General features: G+C 45.9%; 1 protein-coding gene across 2 annotated transcripts; it reads right to left on the reverse strand.

The window, feature by feature from the left end:
* Positions 1-7,614: 7,614 nt before the first annotated feature.
* creb3l4 (cAMP responsive element binding protein 3-like 4) lies at positions 7,615-16,998 on the reverse strand. Of its 2 annotated transcripts, none has more exons than XM_020660397.3 (10): positions 16,773-16,998; positions 12,250-12,393; positions 11,630-11,921; positions 11,188-11,315; positions 11,007-11,096; positions 10,080-10,186; positions 9,561-9,629; positions 8,787-8,871; positions 8,492-8,585; positions 7,615-8,216 (listed from the first exon to the last, which is right to left on the reverse strand). In XM_020660397.3, exons 2-10 carry the CDS (start codon positions 12,388-12,390, stop codon positions 7,900-7,902), a joined length of 1,323 nt encoding a protein of 440 aa, XP_020516053.2. In that variant the 5' UTR covers positions 12,391-12,393; positions 16,773-16,998; the 3' UTR covers positions 7,615-7,899. The 2 variants fall into 2 exon arrangements, with proteins under 2 accessions (XP_020516053.2, XP_065814262.1); XM_065958190.1 differs by lacking the exon at positions 16,773-16,998 and adding an exon at positions 12,782-12,991.
* Between the last annotated feature and the right edge of the window lie 162 nt (positions 16,999-17,160).

The following is a 17,160-nucleotide window of genomic DNA, read 5'->3' on the forward strand; positions in this document are numbered from 1 at the left end:
TGTGCTTAATCCAGAAGAATCAGATTGTATACTAACTGCCGTGCAAATAATGCAAAGTAGCCCCCAGGTTGCTTTTCCTGCACATTTTCACGCGTTCACATCGTCTGAACTGCAAAGTCGACAAACTAATAACAACATCATCTATGTTACATAAAGACATGAGTATCCCCCCATGCTTCAAACTCAAACCTATAGGCTGAATCAAACTGGGAACTTTGGCCTCGTTAAGTGGACTAATGAACGCTTCATTGTGTGTGTGTGTGTGTGTGTGTGTGTGTGTGTGTGTGTGTGTGTGTGTGTGTGTGTGTGTGTGTGTGTGTGTGTGTGTGTGTGTGTGTGTTTGCTGCAGTCCAGTGTGGTTACAGTTAATTATCTCTGGATGTTAAGTGGTCTAATTGAGCGCTTCAGTTGGGATCGAGAAGAACCTCGTTAACAGATCTGATTTTTATTTCCTCATGAACACAAAACGCCCTCACAAAGTGTAAACACAAAGTATTCAGGTAATGTTCCAGAGATTTATACCTGCATACACCTACTGGAGTAAATGTCTTGAGTTACATTCTTCCACATGATGATGGCGATGATCAATCACATTAAGATCAACACATGAAGATTAACGTTTATGAAAGTGTTCCATGTTAAAGATCAAAAAGGTTTAAGAGAGATTTTCTCCTCTGTGTCGTTAACTGAAGCTCTTTTTAATGAGGTGACATTTAGATGCTGACCTGTGTGTGTGTGTGTGTGTGTGTGTGTGTGTGTGTGCGTGTGTGCGTGTTTGCTGCAGTCCGGTGTGGTTACAGTTAATTATCTCTGGATGTTAATGGAGTCATCAGTGCGAGACTTCTTCACATCATAATAATGTTTAATTTCTCCTGATGCAGTCTCCAACACCGTTTGAGTCCTTTTTATTTGACCTGAGTTCCCTTTCCTCCCACAGAAGCATCAAACATGTCAGTGTGTAGTCTGGATATGGAAACTTAGAAAAAAAATTCTAGATTAAGAATTTTTAAGGAGGGGTGCTGGTGGCTCAGTGGTTAGTGCGCACGCCCCATTTGTGGAGGCTGTAGTCCTCCAAGCAGGCGGCCTGGGTTCAAATGCTTGTCGACTCCATCAACTCTCCTTTCTCTCGAATAAATGCAAACAATGGCAAAAAAAAGAAAAAAAAAGAAGATTTTTTAAGGAGTCGGAGTGAGACAAAGTGTGAACGCAGCAGGAAATATTCAAGAAAATATATTGCGAGCGAGTGGGAATGCTTTGCCCCCCTCTGACCCCCACACCTCAGGGTCAGGCTGTTTGTCTGCTGATAGTGAATGAAGTTAAACGTCGGATAAATCACAGAATCATCTGACTGCGTTGACATTTAATTTGATGTTTGAGAGAAAACTCAACTTTGACCTCCAGGTGGATTTCCTTTCATAGAGATGATGTGGAGAGCAGCCGAGAGGTTAATCAGTCGGAGCAGCAGACGTGTTCCTCTGACCTGAGGCTTTTTGAATATTCAGATCCTTTTCTGTTGAATTATTGAGAAGAAGGACCTGAAGGGGGGAGAGACTCCCACTTCCTAATGAAATGGCAGACACACAAACCAAACCCAGACACGGCTCTCTCTTTTTAAAAAATCAGGTTCTTTGTGATCATATTCTGAACAGAGATGAATCCAGCACTGATTCAAGAGACGCTCTGTATCGTTCATTTATCCAGAATTGACTAAACATGTGACATAACATCGTTCCAGCCGTTCAGAAGAGAAAACCAGATCTCAGATCTGAATAATAAATCTGAACATTTCCTGCAGGTTTAGCTCCAGCTACCAAGAGGAACATAAATTATTGACGTTACATTTTTCCAACATCGTCATCATCATCTGTCGAGGTTTCCCCCGAGTGACACAACATGTCTGAACAGATGAAACATTCATGTCTCTCCTCGGTCTTTGGTTTCCTGTGGAGATATTTTTTACTCTGCTGCATTAAGAGAGTAAACAACAACAAAAAAATAATGACTTATTCACGTTTATCGTATTAAAACTCCCCCGTTAATACGTCTTTATACTTTTAAGTTCACAGGTAACATGTGTTTAACCTCTGGTTAGTTCTAGAGAGCTGTCCCCCCCCCCTCACTCAGGTCACCATGTGGTGGACTCTGAAGCTTCAGTGTTTATCCAGCTCTGCATGGGTCTGTAAACCTTTCTGTGTTCTAACCTCTCTCCATTTTTCAAAAGCATCTCCAATATTGATCCTAGTTTGAGCACGTTTCTGCTCGTGGAGCTTATTAGAAACATGCAGAGGCTTTTTAGGTCGGGTACAATCACTTCTATCTGAACCACTTCTCTTGACCGCTTCCAACGCTGCAACACCTGTTGACCTGATAACTGCTCTCATATCTGACAAACCAAGGGGCGTCCAAAACGGCCGTGTGGGGGTGTGTCTTAAAAGCGCCTACCTTCTCTGGTCCAAACAAATCCAGAGCATTCAGGAGCAGAATCTAAAGTTAGAAGGAGGACATACTGGCTGCTGCATTGTTGTCAGAGAAGCCAGCACTTCAACATAGCATGTTTCCTTAATGATCAGAGAGTAAGATACCTTTATCATCTCACTGATTGGTCCTTTACACAGACGTGTCACTTCATCTCCTGAGATGAATTCAAAGTTTAGACTGTTTTTATTTCAGTATAATAATGAGATGTTTTGAAATGTTCCCTCAGCTCATCACATGAAGCCTGCAGGATGAAGAAGAAACGACTCGGTCTTCTTCAGTTACATATCACTTTGTTTTCTAACTCAACTCTTTTCTACATGATTGTGTTTTTTATGAATGTGTGTGTGGTGTATAGATTCTCAGATTAACGTTCATGTTCACTCCTTCATGAGGAAAGAAGAGGAAGTGGTCGTCTCTCTCTTTGATTCTGGATGAACATTCTGTAAATATGTTTGTGATGATGTGAAGAGATGTTTCTGTTTCCTTTGTTCTGTCTTCAGTTTAAAAAGCTCACTGACTAATTTAGTAATTAAAAGGAAACTTTTCAAACAAAATCTTCTCTGCTTTGAAATCTGTGAAACTTCAACACGACCTTTGACCTTTAACCCTCTCATAACAACGAGTAATCCAACTTGACGTGATCATGCATACATTTTATTTTATTTTCTCGTAAGTGTCGTGTATAGTGCCCACTTATACAATCAGAAGTGGCCGTGGACATTTACATTTGAAAAGCATGGCAATAGAAATGTTCAGGTGGCTTTTCTACGATCAACCCAGCAGTCTCCTGTCATGTGAATCAAACAGTGGCTCAGTGTTTGTTTTGAAATAGATCGTCACTGTTTCAAAGTATTTCTTTGTCAGAATGGGTAGTGGTGTAGAGGTCTGTTATGTTGTGGTCTGTAAGGCTGTAGCTTCGGGTAAAAACCTTTATATGTGCGGGTATTTGAAGATAAACCGAGGTAACCAGTTGTTGTAGAAGCAGCCAAACTAAAATGTGACCAGGAGGCTGACATCATAAACGAATACGTAATGGATTTGATGAAGTGTCACTGCTCAGGTGGTGCACACTGTAAGGCAGGACGCAGGTGATTAGGCGTTAATTTTGTTTTAGTGAGATCGAATCCAGCTCGGCGCGATCATGAACATGGATTATATTTTCTTTATTTTGTATTTTTCTTAGGTGGCTGGGATGAAGTGCTCACTCATACAATCATATTTACCGCAGTAGATATGAGTTGCGACTTGGAATCAGTTAAATTATAACCTTAATCATTCAGGCATTCGCCAGGTCAGCTACGTTTCCTCTCGGTGGTTGTAACATCTGCTGTCGCCATGACAAACCTTTGCCGTTTGTAAACAAAGGTAACCAGTTAAACTGAAAACCAGTTAAGTTACAACACCGGGTCCAGGACCGGGAACACCGAGGCTGCGGGGACCCAGCCGCAAACCGAGAGAACTTCAGGGTCTTCTTCTTTTGCCAAGAACCGGTGATGCGTTTAATGCACATGACATTGCTAACGGAAAATAGAAAACATAAATGAAAAATCTTGTTTCTGTAATTATTTTTATAATAAACTTGAGCTAAATAACCACTACGTAGGCCTTTGTCAAAATAATGACTGAAACTGTAAATCTTTAACACAAAGAAACTCAAAACAATAAACAGTGTTCACAGAAAATAAATGTATAAAAACCAAGCAGCAACCTCTGGTCTCGAAAAATGAAGCTGTTGCGGAAGTGAAAAAAATCCTGCAGTTCCTCGAGGGGGGGGGGGTGAATGTTTTGATGACTCATCAGTTTTTGATTTGATGAAGGATATTAAGACTCCAGTGCCCCCTGCAGGAACAGACAGGTGACGCCACTCAGACTTAGTCCAGTAATATTTACAGTCTGTGATAAGTACTAATTAGAATGTCCGAATTGTGAAAAATTCTCAGTCAGTACAAACATTATTCTGTCTTTCTTTGATCGATGTTGGGTTTACGCCGCTTGCGCTTAGTGCTTAATGATGGTGCGTTCCAATATGAAAACTTCTTAAACGTAAGGGAAGAGGGTTTGGAGGTGTGTCTCTGGAGGAGGGATTTTAAGGCCACACAGATTCTTGCACTCTTTGCCTCAGATGCAGCTTGCAATCATCGTTGTCTGGCCATACTTTACTGCAGCTGTTTTCACATCTGCACCCCTGAAAACTTAAATTTTACCTTTATTTGTTCTCGATAAATCATTGAGGGCGAGCCCTCGTTTCCTAATGCAAGACTAGACGTTAAAAAAAACGACGCAGAAGTGGCGGATGAAGCAACAGAGTCCGCACTACAACAAGAATATTTGTACCCTCACCCTAACCCTGAGGCAGAGCGTCATCCTGAACCAGCTGCTGGGCTTCCCCTTACCTGAACCACAGATCGCACGGTGAGTTCAAGGACACAGCAACCTGAGATTCGTCCTGACGTCCCTGATGATAAATCTCCATCTTGTTCTCCTGATGTCTTCCAGTTGTTACCAGGGAACGTTGGTCCACAGGCTGGTCCACATGTTGAGGACGGAGCAACAACTGGAACCCTTTTTGATGAGCGAACCCTCGGTTATGAGAGAGTACAACAACATGCTCAACATCGTTTCACTTTGAGGAGGCACCTAGAGCAGCGGTTCCCAAGGTTTTCAGCTCATGACCCCCAAAATAAGGGTGTCAGAGACCGGGGACCCCCTCTGTCCCTGGAGGTGGGACGCAATAAAATGCAAATAAATTGTTGTAATGTCACCCCTTCTCCACTAGGGGGCACTGTGGGTGCTGTGAATTCAGGTCAGGCACAAATGTGCACTTTACATATAGGTTTTGTTAGGGATGACCCGATACTGATACCAGTATTCGGCATCGGTCCTATGCCGCCTTTAAGTACTCATACTCAACGGCACCGATACCACTTTACGGCGGGCGTGCGCCTCTTTTCAGTTGAGCGGCTAGGCGGAGAGAAGCGAGATGTCAGCGGTGTGGAGATATTTCAGTGTAAACAATGATGACAAAAGAAGAGCAGACTGCAAACTTTGCACGGAGTGTAGCTGACGTGGTGTCAGTCGGACGTAAAATTGTTGGACATTTTAAGCATTCAGCATTAGCCTACTCCCGCCTGGAAGACATTCAGCTGCAGCTCAACCAGCCCGTAAGAAGACTCCAACAAGACGTGCAGACATGCTGGAAAAGCACGTACTACATGCTACAGTCTCTCGCCGAGCAGAAGTGAGCTCTGGGAATATTTGGCTCCGAATATGAACTCCCCGACAATCTTACAGCGCACCAGTGGACACTTCTGGAAAACACTTTGTCTGTTTTGGCTCCGTTTGAGGAGTTAACCCGAAGAGTGAGCTCGTCCGATGCTTTAGCATCAGATGTAATTCCTGCTGTGACCGTGCTTCAGAGACTTTTGACCAAAGAAACAGACGCGGATCAGGGCATTAAGTACTCGTAACAGTACTCGGTATCGGTGAGGACCCAAATGTAAGTACTTGTACTTATACTTGGTTTGCAAAAAAGTGGTATCGGTGCATCTCTAGTTTTTGTCCTTGCCATTACAGCACTGTTATGTTTATTACGATTTTGCTGCAAATTCAGCTCAGGGCACTTTAGATCATACTGTACTTTCATGTTTTATTATTTGTTAATTAAAGAATAATGAATCAATAAAATACATTTCTGAGTCAGTTTGTTCCAAACCTTTACAAAAAATGCACACATAATTCTTTAACAAATATCAGAAGGTAGCCTACTGTGATGAGTTATCTGGGTAATCCTGTCATCTGTGTGTATTATTAAATCGATAAGGAAGCATACTGATCAATATCAAATCGAATTGTGACCCAAAGAATTTTAATTGAATTGAATTGTGAGGTTGTGGGCAATTCCCAGCTCTAGTAGCTCGTGACCCATCAGTTGAACCACTGACCTACAGTAACCTTTGCTGTATTACATCTGCCACACATTTCTAACCTCTCTCCATTTTTCAAAAGCATCTCCAATATTGATCCTAGTTTGAGCACGTTTCTGCTCGTGGAGCTTATTAGAAACATGCAGAGGCTTTTTAGGTCGGGTACAATCACTTCTATCTGAACCACTTCTCTTGACCGCTTCCATCACTGCAACACCTGTTGACCTGATAACTGCTCTCATATCTGACAAACAGAGGGGCGTCCAAAACGGCCGTGTGGGGGGGGGGGGGGTGTCTTAAAAGCTTCTACCTTCTCTGGTCCAAACAAATCCAGAGCATTCAGGAGCAGAATCTAAAGTTAGAAGGAGGACATACTGGCTGCTGCATTGTTGTCAGAGAAGCCAGCACTTCAACATAGCATGTTTCCTTAATGATCAGAGAGTAAGATACCTTTATCATCTCACTCTCTACACATCTTGAGAATCGTCTAGTCTGTAGTCAGCCTCGCATTAGTTAAAACTCTTGAGGAAGCTTTTGTTTGTGTTGATTTTGGCGCCTCTTATGGACAAAGTGGTACCTCTTGCTAAACATGCTTAAACTCATAGTTTGTAAATTCCTCCACCAGGGGGCTCGCAATCAAAACAATAACAAAAGATGGCGGTGAATCATGGGAGTGATTCTCTGTGATACTGTCTTTAGGTCCTGACAGAAATTAATAAGTCATATTCACTGAAAAAGGAATGAAGAAAATCCATCATCTGTATCAGTTTGTAAGTCTGTAAAAACTTCGACCAATGTCTGCCACGAGGTACCAATCTGATGAACCAATCAGACGCCTCCCTGTCTCCCTGCTCGCTCTCGAGTTTATACTGAGAGTTTACTGACCGCTGAATGAGACATGAGACGACGTAGTTTCTACTCAACGCAAGAGATGAGCTGACGTTCACTTCTGGAGGGACGGCGCTTGTGCATGTAAGTGAGGGGGCGTGGCTTATGAGGGAGAACAGAGGGGAGGGGGTGCAGATGGAGCACTGAGGGAATGCTACTTTCAAAATCATGCTAGTTTTTGAAAATTACCAACCATGCGGTTACTGGTTCAGTAAATGTTGCTGTCCATGTGAGGTGACCTGAGACATTAAACACAACGCCCCTTGTTAATGGCGTCCCACTTTAGGACCTAAATTGGGCCGTCCAATGAGAACGAGACTGCGTGGCGAGTTTAGTAAAATCTTTTATTTTGGTTAAAGTCTGAAAAAAAACCACCTTGACCTTCATTTGACCTCTGTTTATAAAAATCCATCAGAGAACAAGCGACCACGTTTCAGGAGCCGCTTTCCAAATCAGAAAAGTTTAAGACCACCACCGACCGATTAAGGCTGAGCGTATCGGACATCGATTAGTAAGAGCGTCCGTTGCTGCCGGTTGTGAGACCTCAACGCCACGAGGTCGACTGACATCACCAACAACTATCGTCCTGACATGACGTCAAACAGTTTGTCTACATCTCGTCAGCGTGTGCCGGTTTGGCGGGGTCGTTGCTTCCTCTTTTGGACCTCAGACCCGTCGCCACAGGCTCAGTCTGCCCGGCAACAGGAGCAGAGCTGTTCCCTGATTGGCTCCCCTCCTGGTTCATCCCGTCTGAGTCTGTTATTTCAGGGTTTTCTTTTGGTTCTTTTGCCGCACCGTCCGGAGCTCCTGATTGGCCGAGCTCAGAGGGGGGTGATGAGGAGTCCGACTGGACCGCTGGAGTGTCTGCTTCCTCCGCCGCCGCTGGCTGGAGGGAGGCGGGGTCTGTCAGGATGTTTCTGGAAATAACTGCAATGATCCAAAAAGATATTTGATTTTATTTCTGTTGCATCAAAATCTCTGAAATCAATAAATGATGATTCACTTGAATAAAATAAGTTGTTGCTTTTCTATTTTCTGTACGTTCAGCGTCATAAATAAAAACATTTAGAACATTTATGAATACATTAATTAATTAATTATGTATCCCACGTGGTTACCATCGTCCCTCCTGTCTCAAAGGGGAGGTCATGATGTTTTATAACGGTCTACTCTGAAAAGGAAGTGACATCATCATCACTGACCTCCTGTGGGCCTGTAGTCGTCGTCCGCAGACGATAGACGTTTGAATGGACTGAAACTCGGCATGATGATCAGACCCAGAGAGACGAGGATGATCTGAAGACACACACACACACACACACACACACAGACACACACACACACACAGGTTACCTCACTCAATGGTCAACATTAAAAGGTTTTTAAAATCTTAACAGCATTACTGACAATCAATTAAAAATAACTCTATCAGACAGACAGACAGACGCACGCACGCACGCACGCACGCACGCACGCACGCACACACACACCACCTACCAGTAAGCAGGTGCTGGTCTGCGCTCCTTTACTGACCGTCTGTTTGATCAGAGTCTGAAGCTGTCTCAGCTGACCCAGCAGAGACCTGAACAGAAAACAGTCCACAAACAGATTTAATCATCAATAGCAACATGAAGTTTAAGAAGTTTTACATGTTCACATGTCATCAGCAGGAGCGTACGAACTCACACTGAAGTTCAACTAAAGCTCTTGTTGTAGTCAAGACCCCACTAACCGAGACTGAGACCATAAATATCTCTGAAGAATCCTCATCTTGTCACTGACTTAGAGCGTAACACCGGGAAGGTTGCAGCCGTCACCGAGGTATACAAATTAAACTATGAATTCATTGAAGTTATTGAAGGCGTTTTCATCCTCCCACTTAAAATATATGGATCCATAAAGTTTGGGACATTTATCAACTGGAACAAATTACATACTAATTGAGACTCCAAACAGGAACTTTCACAACAAGATGGAGACCTGTACTGGCTTTAATGATGCAAAAGAGAACCATGTTATCTGCAGTTTAAAATGTTTTTGATTCCTCGTCTTGATCCGAGCTGCAGACTCAAGAGAGAGTTTCGGTCTGAGTGAGGGTTTGATAGTTCTGCTAAAAGGATCAACAGCGCCCTCTGCTGCTGGAGGCAAGGATAACAACTCAAAGAAGCACGCAGCCTCAAGTTTAAACTTTTTAAAGACGATCTCTGTGACTTCACCCTTTCTGCTTTGATTAAACAAACAGCCGATGATAAATAATGAATGTGCTCGTACATGTTGCGTTTCTCCAGCTGCTCCACCGTCCTCTGCAGCTCTTTGTTCTGTGCCGAGCACGCTGCTGCCCTGTTAACACACACACACACACACACACACACACACACACACACACACACATTAATACACACACCTTTATTGGACAGGACAGCTGAAGAGAGACAGGAGAAAGTGGGGGGATGACAGACAGCAAAGAGTTGAGGTCGGATTCGAACCCACGGCCCCTGCAACAAGGACTAAAGCCTCTGTACATGGGGCATACGATCAAACCGCTAGACCCTCGGCGCCCCTGCACACACTGATTCTCGTCAGACTCGGGTGCTTCTGCCGCCATTTCTACGCCAGGGTTCAGCGAGAAAACAGCTTTGGATACACGCTGTCATGTTCGATGTGATATTTAAAAAGTTTTACACGTCCAACATGATGCACTGGATTTATTTTAAAGTCGTATCAACAGAATAAAGTTTCACACAGTAAAGAAACGTTTCAGGGTCCGTCTGTAACGGTCGGCGTGCGTACCTGCCCTCCAGCCCGTCGATGTACTCCTTCCTCCTCCGGCGACTGTCCTGAGCTGACTGCTTGTTCCTGATTTTCCTCCTCACTTTTTTCAGGATCCTTTCCTCGGCCTGCAAAAAAAAGTTCAGTCAGGAACGCCCTCGTCACAACTGTAACCATTTCATTGCAGAAATGGAGATACAGTTTCGCTTGGCGTTGAAGGCTCAGATGAAAAAGACGCTCTCTGGGTCAGCTGGGAGCACAGCGCTAAACCCCACCACAAGGGGGAGCCGAGGGATTGAGGCAAAGAAGCAGAAAGAGAGTGAGCAGCTTAGGTGTAGGGGAGATCAGGAAGACAGAGGGTGTGTTTACACTGATGAGTGTGTGTGTGTGTGTGTGTGTGTGTGTGAGTGTGAGTGTGAGTGTGAGTGTGAGTGTGAGTGTGAGTGTGTGTGTGATAAGAAGCAATGATTCAATCAGCTGGCTTCTGTCTCACAACGACATCAGTCCCTGTACATAAGACTCTTCATCTTCTAAGGCAGTGCTTCTCCAAGTGTGGGCTGAGGCCCCCTGGTGGACCGTGTGGGTACTGCAGGTGGGCCGCAAAAAGCCCTCCACCAATTAAAAACATAAAAGAAATATCACAACAATGATGATTTACCATGAGTCAACCCTTTGAGTGATTAGTAAGGCGTGTCATGACACACAGTTTAGTAAACTTCTGTGTCTAGCCATAATATCATGTTGTCATGTCCAATAATTTACCCTTACTGAAAATGATATCTGTGGTCATAACTTTTATTTTATAAACAGCCCCCTCTTGGGAACGGCCGCTCCAAGAAGTTCTCGATATGCTTTCCTCCACAACGTTAACCTCTGGCGCCCTTTAGAGCTCGTGAGTGAGTCAAACTGGTGCATGAAGGTGTGAACGGAGAAGGTTTGCAGTCTGACCTTGGTGAGAGGAAGGTTGTTGGGGAGAGCGACTCCTTCCTGTGTCAGCAGCTTCTGCTCCTCCTCCGTCAGCTGGAGGTCCGGGTACAGCTGAAACAGTAGAAGAAGAAGGAGTTAGTCCTCCAGGTCAAACGCCCGTCAAACTGAAGCGTCACAAAATCATCAAAAATCAAAGTCTGACCAGATCGGCGTCGGGGCTGGGAGGGGCCACGGCGGACACACTGCCGTCGAGGCGAGCGGCGGCAGAGAGCACGGGGAGCTCGTTCACAATGCACGAGTCTGAAAACAACATCTGGGAGCTCCACTCATCTGCACGGCACAGGAAGTGACATCACAGTTAGTGACGGGGAAAGGTTGAATTACATTTTATCAAACTTCACTACGATACAAATAAAAATCTGACAATGTTGACAACTGTTTCAAAAATCATAACAAGAATGGAAGTCCTCACCGCACGATATTTGTTAATTTCTTCTTTATATTATCAGAATTTGCAAGGAAACAACTCTGACCTCTAGTGTTTAAAATGGGTACTGCAGTCTAAATTCTAAACATTGTAGAGAGCTGTGAAGCGCCCGGTAGAGACTGAACCCGATTCCCTCGCTCACTCTGCTCCTCCTCACCGAGCTCTATGGAGATCATGTTCTCCTGTCCAGGTTCGGTCTTCACGCCGCCCAGGCTGCTGATGTCATAAACCACCTGGTAGACCGTCGTTGCCACGGCAGCCGGCTGGACGACCGCCGTGCTCACCGCCGTCACGATGTCCCCCGCCCTGGTGACGGGACTCTCCACCACGGGGTCCTCAGAGATGCCGCTGTCGCTCTCCGACGAGGGGTCGGCGGTCGGCGCGGTGGGAAACACCTCGTTTGGATCCACGGCGTGAAGGACGTCCTCTGACTCGCTGTCGTTTAGCGTCTGAGAGAGAGAGACAGAATGTTTGGCGTCATAAGATAGATCAGCTGAAGAGGGACTGTGAGCCAATAAAGAAATAAACTAAAGAGATCAAACTGTTTTTGAACCCGGCTGTTTATTTCTGCTGTTTAAACTGGGATTTTAAAATGGGACTTAATGGAGATTCCTTTGTTTTCAGCCAGCCTCTAGTGGACACTGAAGGAACTGCAGTTGTATTTTCTCTGGTTCCATTTTTCCTCACTGGAGGCTGCTGCTTCAGTTGAACACAGCAGAGAAAAGCTCATCTGGATCACCTAAAGTCTGTCACATTCATGCCGGAGTGTACACTCACACAATCGGGGTCTACTGCCCAGTCCTGCAGGGGTTTCTCCGAGCCGCTGAAGATGAGTTCGGAGCAGGAGAAAGGAGCGTCGAGCTGCCAGCTTTCTGCCGACACGCCGCCCAGACACAGCTCCCCGCTCTCTGCATCCATGACCTGCAAGTCAAATATATTTTATAACAAACAGAGTGAGCTGCACAGAAATACAAAGGTCAAAGGTTAAAAAGGTCAAAGGTTGGGGCGCTGGTGGCCGCAGTGGTTAGTGCGCGCGCCCCATGTATGGAGGCTGTCGTCTCAAGCGGGCAGCCCGGGTTCACATCCCACCTGTGGCCTCTTTCCCACATGTCATTCCTCTCTCTCTCTCTCTCTGTCTCTCTTTCTCTCTCTCTCTCTGTCTCTCGCTCGCTCTCTCTCTCTCTCTCTCTCTCTCTCTCTGTCTCTCTCTCTCTCTCTTCTACATTAAAGACACAAAAAGCCCAAAAATAAAAATAAAAAAAAAGGTCAAAGGTGAAAGATTAAAAAGGTTGTCTAATTACACACCGACCTGTAGGAGAGTAAACGCAGCACAAAACAAACATCACAGGAGGAGGATATCCTGGTAAACACACACACACACACACACACACACACACACACACACACACACACACACACACTGACCGTACAGGTCTGACTGAACAGAAACCTGATAAGCTGCGAAACGTGTTCTTCTTCTCTCCGCCTTTTAAACGTCTTCCTGAAGAACAGAAGCGTGAACACACACACACACACACACACACACACACACAGACACACACACGACACACACACACACACACGACACACACACAGACACAGACACAGACACACAACACACACAGACAGACACACACACGACACACACACACGACACACACACAGACACACACACACACGACACACACACAGACACACACACACAGACACACACACAGACACACACACACAGACACACACACACAGACACACACACACACACACACACACCTCTGTCTTCAGGTGCAGCTCACCTGGGATCTTTTTCCACAGCTGGTAGAAGAACTATGACGACCTTTAAGTCGTTTCTCTTCACCGACAGTTGAACACCTTAACAATCAATTATTTAAATGGAATTGAGCTTTTCTTTTCTCGTCTTCTGACTCTGGGGATCGAACCCCTGACCTTCCAGTGCAGAGATGACTTTACCACTGAGCCACAGCCGTTAGCAGTTGTGGAAGAATCATGAATAATTAATGAGCAACAAACTGCACGTCTTGTTCTCAGTTAATGTTTTAAAATAAAAACAGTTTGAACAAATGAAACAACGAGGCTCTCGCTTGAAAACAACGTACGACTTTCCGTATTTCACCGCGCTGCCAAACGTGGCGCCGCCGCCGTTTCTACACTAACCAGGCTGAAACTCCTTTTTAAAACCAACACTAAGTATCAAAGTCAAATAAATATATTTAAGCGTCTTCAGTAGTAATTACAGTCGTTTATGAGTTGCAAATGTGAAGGCGCCCTCTTCTGGTATAAAATGGTATTACACACGGCCGCCGCGGTAAAATTGTAAACAGATTGTCGGTTAATACATTTTTTAATCGGTTTAATTCGTAACGCTGATTAATCGATGAATCATTTACATCCCTAAGGTGATTTTATTTTACAGTTTTGTTGTTTTTATTTTTCCCGTCGTGTTCAGAGCCGTCTTCTCATCTTTCAGGAACATCTCGCACAGTTTCATCTTTTAGACGAGCTTTATGTTTCTGCTGGGATCAACGAGCGAACCCAAAACACAATGACATCGTCTTCTTTCTCTTCTGTGTCATATTCATCAGCTTCATGTTCCTTTTTCTCCAACACAATCTTCTCAACTTTTCATCGTCTTCATGTTCAGCTCATTGAAATCTTCAGGTCGTTCTATGTTGAGAAACAGACTTTTATTTGAGTATTTAAATCTTCTACATTGTAGGCTGTGTGTCATGTCAGTGTTGCTGCACTCATCCTGTGGGATCACCTTCAGAGGCTCGAGAAGTCGCCCTCTCTGCTTTCATTCAGTGTTTTTAAACATCTGGTATCTGAACGACTTCAGGAAACTGAAACAAAGTGAAATCATTGAACTGGAAACGGTTTGCATGTGTGTGTGTGTGTTTCAGTGTCATTATTAACTGTTTACATGTTTGTTGTTGTTTTGCTGCAGGACAAACCTGGAGAAGAGACCTCGGTCCTCCCTGCTAAAACTCTTTTATCACTTCTACTTTAAGTTAATGAAAAAGTTCATTATCTGCTCACATGAAGAAGAACCAGTATGACGTAGCATGAATCTAAATACTCATGTTAAGTGTTCATGAGTCCTGATCCTGATCCTGCTCCTGCTCCTGATCCTGATCCTGATCCTGGTCCTGATCCTGATCCTGCTCCTAATCCTGCTCCTGATCCTGATCCTGATCCTAATCCTGCTCCTGATCCTGATCCTGATCCTGATCCTGATCCTGCTCCTGCTCCTGCTCCTAGTCCTGATCCTGCTCCTGCTCCTAGTCCTGATCCTGCTCCTGCTCCTGCTCCTGATCCTGATCCTGTTTCCTGATCCTGATCCTAATCCTGGTCCTGCTCCTGCTCCTGCTCCTGCTCCTAGTCCTAGTCCTGATCCTGATCCTGATCCTGTTTCCTGATCCTGATCCTGATCCTGATCCTGCTCCTGATCCTGATCCTGATCCTGATCCTGATCCTGGTCCTGGTCCTGATCCTGATCCTGATCCTGATCCTGCTCCTGCTCCTGATCCTGATCCTGGTCCTGATCCTGCTCCTGCTCCTGATCCTGATCCTGGTCCTGATCCTGATCCTGCTCCTAATCCTGCTCCTGATCCTGATCCTGATCCTGATCCTGGTCCTGATCCTGCTCCTAATCCTGCTCCTGATCCTGATCCTAATCCTGCTCCTGCTCCTGATCCTGATCCTAATCCTGCTCCTGATCCTGATCCTAATCCTGCTCCTGCTCCTGCTCCTGATCCTAGTCCTAGTCCTGATCCTGATCCTGTTTCCTGATCCTGATCCTAATCCTGCTCCTGATCCTAGTCCTAGTCCTGATCCTGATCCTGTTTCCTGATCCTGATCCTGATCCTGCTCCTGCTCCTGATCCTGATCCTGATCCTGGTCCTGATCCTGATCCTGCTCCTAATCCTGCTCCTGATCCTGATCCTGATCCTAATCCTGCTCCTGATCCTGATCCTGATCCTGATCCTGATCCTGCTCCTGCTCCTGCTCCTAGTCCTGATCCTGCTCCTGCTCCTGCTCCTGATCCTGATCCTAGTCCTGATCCTGTTTCCTGATCCTGATCCTAATCCTGGTCCTGATCCTGCTCCTGCTCCTGCTCCTGCTCCTGCTCCTGCTCCTAGTCCTAGTCCTGATCCTGATCCTGATCCTGTTTCCTGATCCTGATCCTGATCCTGCTCCTGATCCTGATCCTGATCCTGATCCTGATCCTGGTCCTGGTCCTGATCCTGATCCTGATCCTGCTCCTGCTCCTGCTCCTGATCCTGATCCTGGTCCTGATCCTGCTCCTGCTCCTGATCCTGATCCTGGTCCTGATCCTGATCCTGCTCCTAATCCTGCTCCTGATCCTGATCCTGATCCTAATCCTGGTCCTGATCCTGCTCCTAATCCTGCTCCTGATCCTGATCCTAATCCTGCTCCTGCTCCTGATCCTGATCCTGATCCTAATCCTGCTCCTGCTCCTGATCCTGATCCTAATCCTGCTCCTGCTCCTGCTCCTGATCCTAGTCCTAGTCCTGATCCTGATCCTGTTTCCTGATCCTGATCCTAATCCTGCTCCTGATCCTAGTCCTAGTCCTGATCCTGATCCTGTTTCCTGATCCTGATCCTGATCCTGCTCCTGCTCCTGATCCTGATCCTGATCCTGATCCTGATCCTGCTCCTGATCCTGCTCCTGCTCCTGGTCCTGGTCCTGCTCCTGGTCCTAGTCCTGCTCCTGGTCCTAGTCCTAGTCCTAGTCCTAGTCCTGCTCCTGCTCCTGCTCCTGCTCCTGCTCCTGATCCTAGTCCTAGTCCTAGTCCTGCTCCTGGTCCTAGTCCTGCTCCTGCTCCTGCTCCTGATCCTAGTCCTAGTCCTAGTCCTAGTCCTGCTCCTGGTCCTAGTCCTGCTCCTGAGCCTGATCCTGATCCTGATCCTGCTCCTGCTCCTGCTCCTGCTCCTGATCCTGCTCCTGCTCCTGCTCCTGCTCCTGCTCCTGCTCCTGCTCCTGCTCCTGCTCCTGATCCTGATCCTAGTCCTAGTCCTGCTCCTGCTCCTGCTCCTGGTCCTAGTCCTAGTCCTAGTCCTAGTCCTGCTCCTGCTCCTGCTCCTGATCCTGCTCCTGCTCCTGCTCCTGCTCCTGCTCCTGATCCTGCTCCTGCTCCTGCTCCTGCTCCTGCTCCTGCTCCTGCTCCTGCTCCTGCTCCTGATCCTGATCCTGATCCTGGTCCTAGTCCTGATCCGGATCAACAGGAGATATCAGATTCACCTTCCATGTTAATACTCACAGTGCAATCACAACCTCCTTCTTCTTCTTCGTTCTGTTATTGTTGTTGTTTCCGGTTCTTCCTGGCGGCTCGGCCCATCAGCCGCTGCAGGAGGTCGGACACCGGACACCGGACACCGGACACCGGACACAACACTCCGCTCTCTCGCTGCTCGGTGTCAATAAAAAAGTCCAGCTGGCAATAAAAGAGACGCCCTCTCTTCCTACTTCTGTCTTCTTCTTCTTCTACGCATGTCACTCTGCCGTCTTCTTTGTGGAATAATAATAGTGGACATCTTAATAGTAGCCTACAGCGCCACCTGCTGTGTCGGAGGAGGCTCTGCCAGACCGAACAAAAGGTAAAGATAAACTTTATTGATCCCCCATGGGGGAAATTTTGCATTACAGCA

This window comes from Labrus bergylta, chromosome 8 (assembly GCF_963930695.1).
Source record: "Labrus bergylta chromosome 8, fLabBer1.1, whole genome shotgun sequence".
In the NCBI taxonomy this organism is placed as follows: Eukaryota; Metazoa; Chordata; class Actinopteri; order Labriformes; family Labridae; genus Labrus; species Labrus bergylta.